Source organism: Oncorhynchus mykiss, chromosome 24 (assembly GCF_013265735.2).
Source record: "Oncorhynchus mykiss isolate Arlee chromosome 24, USDA_OmykA_1.1, whole genome shotgun sequence".
NCBI lineage: Eukaryota > Metazoa > Chordata > Actinopteri > Salmoniformes > Salmonidae > Oncorhynchus > Oncorhynchus mykiss.
In genome coordinates, this window is record NC_048588.1 from 41,036,091 (window position 1) to 41,041,090 (window position 5,000).

The window sequence follows — 5,000 nt, forward strand, 5'->3', positions numbered from 1 at the left end:
GTCCTTTTCCTTGACAGCAGTAGTGTCCTCTAGTGTCCTCAGGTGCATTTCCTTGGCAGCAGTAGCTATTGTCCTTAACATAGCTAATAAATATACATCATAATAATAAATTCCACTTAGTAGATTATTTTATCCCAACGTGGCTTACAGTCATACATTTTTTTATGTATACCTGGTCCCGGGATTTGAACATTGGCATTGCAAGAGCCATGCTCTAGTCTACCAACTGAACTACAGATGATCTGCAATAAGGCCTTGTTGACAACATGATAGAACTGACCTTGTGTTCATCAGAGGTGATTACCGGTGACACACAGAACGTCTATTTTGTTTAGTGGATGTATATTTATTTACTGTGTCTTTTCCTGTGTGCCTGTGTTAGATGGGGATTCGGAAGTTTTCAGGGTTGGAGGTGACTCTGACAGTCCTATTCCTGCTGGTGACAACAGTGGCTGTTGCTTTAGTTGTTCTAATGGCTACTGGGGAACCTGCAGTCATCAAAGACGGTGAGAACACACACACCCGCACGCACGCACGCACGCACGCACACACACACACACACACACACACGCACATGCACACACACACACACACACACACACACACACACACGCACACACACACGCACACACACACGCACGCACGCACACACATACAACAGAGAAAGGGGACAGGGCTGAGGACAGTAAGGCTTGTTTTGAGGGCATAATATGGATATTATGACAGCTGTCACTCCAAATAACAAACAACTTTCTAGAGGGAAGACAATGCCAACCACACAAACACACACACACACACCAACACTCTCTCTCTCTCTCTCTCTCTCTCTCTCTCTCTCTCTCTCTCTCTCTCTCTCTCTCGCTCTCCCTTCCTCTGTCTCTCTCTCTCTCTCCCTTCCTCTGTCTCTCTCTCTCTCTCTCTTCCGGTCACTGCTCATGGTTTTGGTTTGTATATTAGGGATGAGACAGAACCATGCCCCAGTCTGCTTAAACTCATCCTCTTTTCTTGGTCAACATCATGCCCCAGTCTGATTAAACTCATTGTCTCTGCTTGGTCAACATCATGCCCCAGTCTGATTAAACTCATCCTCTCTGCATGGTCAACGTCATGCCCCAGTCTGATTAAACTCATCCTCTCTGCTTGGTCAACATCATGCCCCAGTCTGATTAAACTCATCCTCTCTGCATGGTCAACATCATGCCCCAGTCTGATTAAACTCATCGTCTCTGCTTGGTCAACGTCATGCCCCAGACAGTCACTCAAAGGGCAGATACATTAGTAACATAATTTGTGTAATTATTCCTACTCCTCACAAAAAAAGATGTAAACATTTAATTTACTCAATGTCAAGTGAACTAAGCCAGCCTAAGCTGAAATTGGCTGATGTTTATCAGTGATGATTTGTGATTGGTTGTTGGGTCAGTGTTTGGTCAGTAGATACGTATTCCCTGTCTGCTCTGACAGAGACCACAGGCACCGTGGTTCCAGAATGTCCCGTTATTCCACTGGGGGAGAGAGTCGACTGTTTCCCTGACGCCGGTGCATCTAAGGTATGTTTCCATGGAGACCTGGGTGACCTGGGTCCTCTACACGTCTCATCATTCCTAAAGGATTTACTTTCCCATCATTACTAAACAGGACGTAGATATCAGGAGTACCGAACCCTCCACCTGGAGAGCTACCCTCCTGCAGGTTTTACTTCAAACTCTTATCTAGCACGTCCTGCCCTGCAGGACCTTGATTAGCTCAATTAGGACTGTTACAACTTGGTTGGAGTAAAAACCTGCATTCCCAGTAGCTGTCAAGGAGGACCGTAGCCATAGCATTATACATTCTGATGATGATGATGATTCCCTTCCTTCACTAGCTGGGGTGTCTGCAGCGAGGCTGTTGTTGGAGTCCATTGGACGAGAGAAACGCTCCATGGTGCTTCTTCTCCACCAATCACGGCTACTCGGTGGTGCGCGAGGAGAGACCCAACATCTACAGTGAGTTCTACCTCCACCCCTCCCATCCACCCTCTTTCCATATCTCTTATTTTCAATCCTTCTCTAAGGCATGATTTCATGTACATATAAAATGTACAGCATATTGCTAAACATGATAGACATGATATCACTACTTCATTCACAGTCAGTCCTGACCCTCAGGGAACAGTCTTTGCTCAAATGATAATATATTTCAAAACATATCATGCCCTATACTAGAAATTGCTTTTGAATTTGCCATCTCGAATTTCTGCTTTTAACTTTTTTTTCTTTCAATACCTTTGTGCTTGTGATTGGAGGCTTGTCGGCCCTTCTGAAAAGGAAGGTTGCCCCCTCTCTGTTTGGTGAAGACATAGAGGAGCTGACTTTCCATGCTGACTTGCAGACAGTGAACCGACTGAGATTCAAGGTACAAACACACACACACACTGTCACTTGTAATCCACACCAAAACACACGTCCTCCTGACCCCTGTCCCTGTGTTTTGTCTCTAAACACATGTCCTCCTGACCCCTGTCCACGTGTTTTGTCTCTAAACACATGTCTTCCTGACCCCTGTCCCTGTGTTTTGTCTCAAAACACATGTCCTCCTGACCCCCGTCCCTGTGTTTTGTCTCAAAACACATGTCCTCCTGACCCCTGTCCCTGTGTTTTGTCTCCAGATCTCAGATGCCCATAACCAGCGATTTGAGGTTCCCCATGAGCACATCAAGCCCCCTGCCACCCATCCCTCTGGTTCCTTTAACTACGAGGTAGAGCTCACACACAACCCCTTCGGCTTCCAAGTACGCAGGGCGGCCACCAAGAAAGTCCTGTGAGTTTCTTTCTGAATTGTGTCTTTCTGTCAGTCTCAAAACGTCTCTGTCAAATCCATCAGTCTTTCTGTTACACTCCAACCTGGGTACTAATGCTCTCAAGCCTGTACGTCTGGTTACAACATCACACAGTTGATCCTCATAGAGGTGCTGTGGACCACGCAGTCACTTCATTAATATGTATTATTCTGTCAGAACGCCAAAGACACACACGCTCGCACACACACGCTCGCACATACACGCTCGCACGTACACGCATGCACACACACACACGACACGTTTGTTTTCTGTGTTCCATGTCAGTCTCCCTTGGTGACCGTGTGGTTACGTCTGTGTCACTCTGAGCATGCTCAGTCAGTCTGTGTGACATCACAGTCATCATGCCTACTGATTACATCTCCAACCAGCCAAATGAACCTTTATGCAGACTCACTGTAAAACCACGATTATGACCCCTGTTATTTATTTACCTAGGCATTAGGATTTTTACCCGTTATTTATTTACCTAGGCGTTAGGATTTTTACCCGTTATTTATTTACCTAGGCGTTAGGATTTTTACCCGTTATTTATTTACCTAGGCGTTAGGATTTTTACCCGTTATTTATTTACCTAGGCGTTAGGATTTTTACCCGTTATTTATTTACCTAGGCGTTAGGATTTTTACCCGTTATTTATTTACCTAGGCGTTAGGATTTTTACCCGTTATTTATTTACCTAGGCGTTAGGATTTTTACCCGTTATTTATTTACCTAGGCGTTAGGATTTTTACCCGTTATTTATTTACCTAGGCGTTAGGATTTTTACCCGTTATTTATTTACCTAGGCGTTAGGATTTTTACCCGTTATTTATTTACCTAGGCGTTAGGATTTTTACCCGTTATTTATTTACCTAGGCGTTAGGATTTTTACCCGTTATTTATTTACCTAGGCGTTAGGATTTTTACCCGTTATTTATTTACCTAGGCGTTAGGATTTTTACCCGTTATTTATTTACCTAGGCGTTAGGATTTTTACCCGTTATTTATTTACCTAGGCATTAGGATTTTTACCCGTTATTTATTTACCTAGGCGTTAGGAATTTTACCCGTTATTTATTTACCTAGGCGTTAGGATTTTTACCTTTTCACCTCTGGGATTTGATCTATAAACTTTTTGGTTCCTTGCCCAACACTCTAACCACTAGGCTACCTGCCGCCCACTAGGCTACATGCCCCTGTTAAAACCATGATAATGACTCCTGTTAAAACCATGATAATGACCTGTTAAAACCATGATTCTGACTCCTGTTAAAACCATGATTATGACCTGTTAAAACCATGATTATGACTCCTGTTAAAACCATGATAATGACTCCTGTTAAAACCATGATAATGACTCCTGTTAAAACCATGATAATGACTCCTGTTAAAACCATGATAATGACTCCTGTTAAAACCATGATTATGACCTGTTAAAACCATGATTATGACTCCTGTTAAAACCATGATAGTGACTCCTGTTAAAACCATGATTATGACTCCTGTTAAAACCATGATAATGACTCCTGTTAAAACCATGATTATGACCTGTTAAAAACATGATTATGACCTGTTAAAACCATGATAATAACTCCTGTTAAAACCATGATAATGACTCCTGTTAAAACCATGATTATGACTCCTGTTAAAACCATGATAATGACTCCTGTTAAAACCATGATAATGACTCCTGTTAAAACCATGATAATGACTCCTGTTAAAACCATGATTATGACTCCCGTTAAAACCATGATAATGACTCCCGTTAAAACCATGATTATGACTCCTGTTAAAACAATGATTATGACTCCTGTTAAAACTATGATTATGACCTGTTAAAACCATGATAATGACTCCTGTTAAAACAATGATTATGACTCCTGTTAAAACCATGATTATGACTCCTGTTAAAACCAGGATTCTGACCCATTAAAACCATGATAATGACTCCTGTTAAAACCATGATAATGACTCCTGTTAAAACTATGATCATGACCCATTAAAACCATGATAATGACTCCTGTTAAAACTAAAGCACTACCAAAGCACGACCAATATGGATTGTTTTAGAGCCGATAACAATTTTTGGGAGTCAATATTATAATATATATTATAATATAATATAGATTTCTTTCGGGACGATATTCAATATAATGAAAATATCTCAGAAACAGCCATG

At 42.0% G+C, this 5,000-nt stretch overlaps 1 protein-coding gene across 3 annotated transcripts in view; it reads left to right on the forward strand.

Annotated features, from left to right (window-relative positions):
* si (sucrase-isomaltase (alpha-glucosidase)) overlaps positions 1-5,000 on the forward strand; it is a 112,701-nt gene that overhangs the window by 23,413 nt on the left and 84,288 nt on the right. For all 3 annotated transcript variants that reach the window (XM_036961527.1, XM_036961525.1, XM_036961526.1), the window contains exons 2-6: positions 383-506; positions 1,465-1,550; positions 1,868-1,988; positions 2,288-2,397; positions 2,651-2,802. In XM_036961527.1, coding sequence (XP_036817422.1) covers positions 383-506; positions 1,465-1,550; positions 1,868-1,988; positions 2,288-2,397; positions 2,651-2,802 — 593 coding nt within the window. The remainder of the gene's footprint in view (positions 1-382; positions 507-1,464; positions 1,551-1,867; positions 1,989-2,287; positions 2,398-2,650; positions 2,803-5,000) is intronic.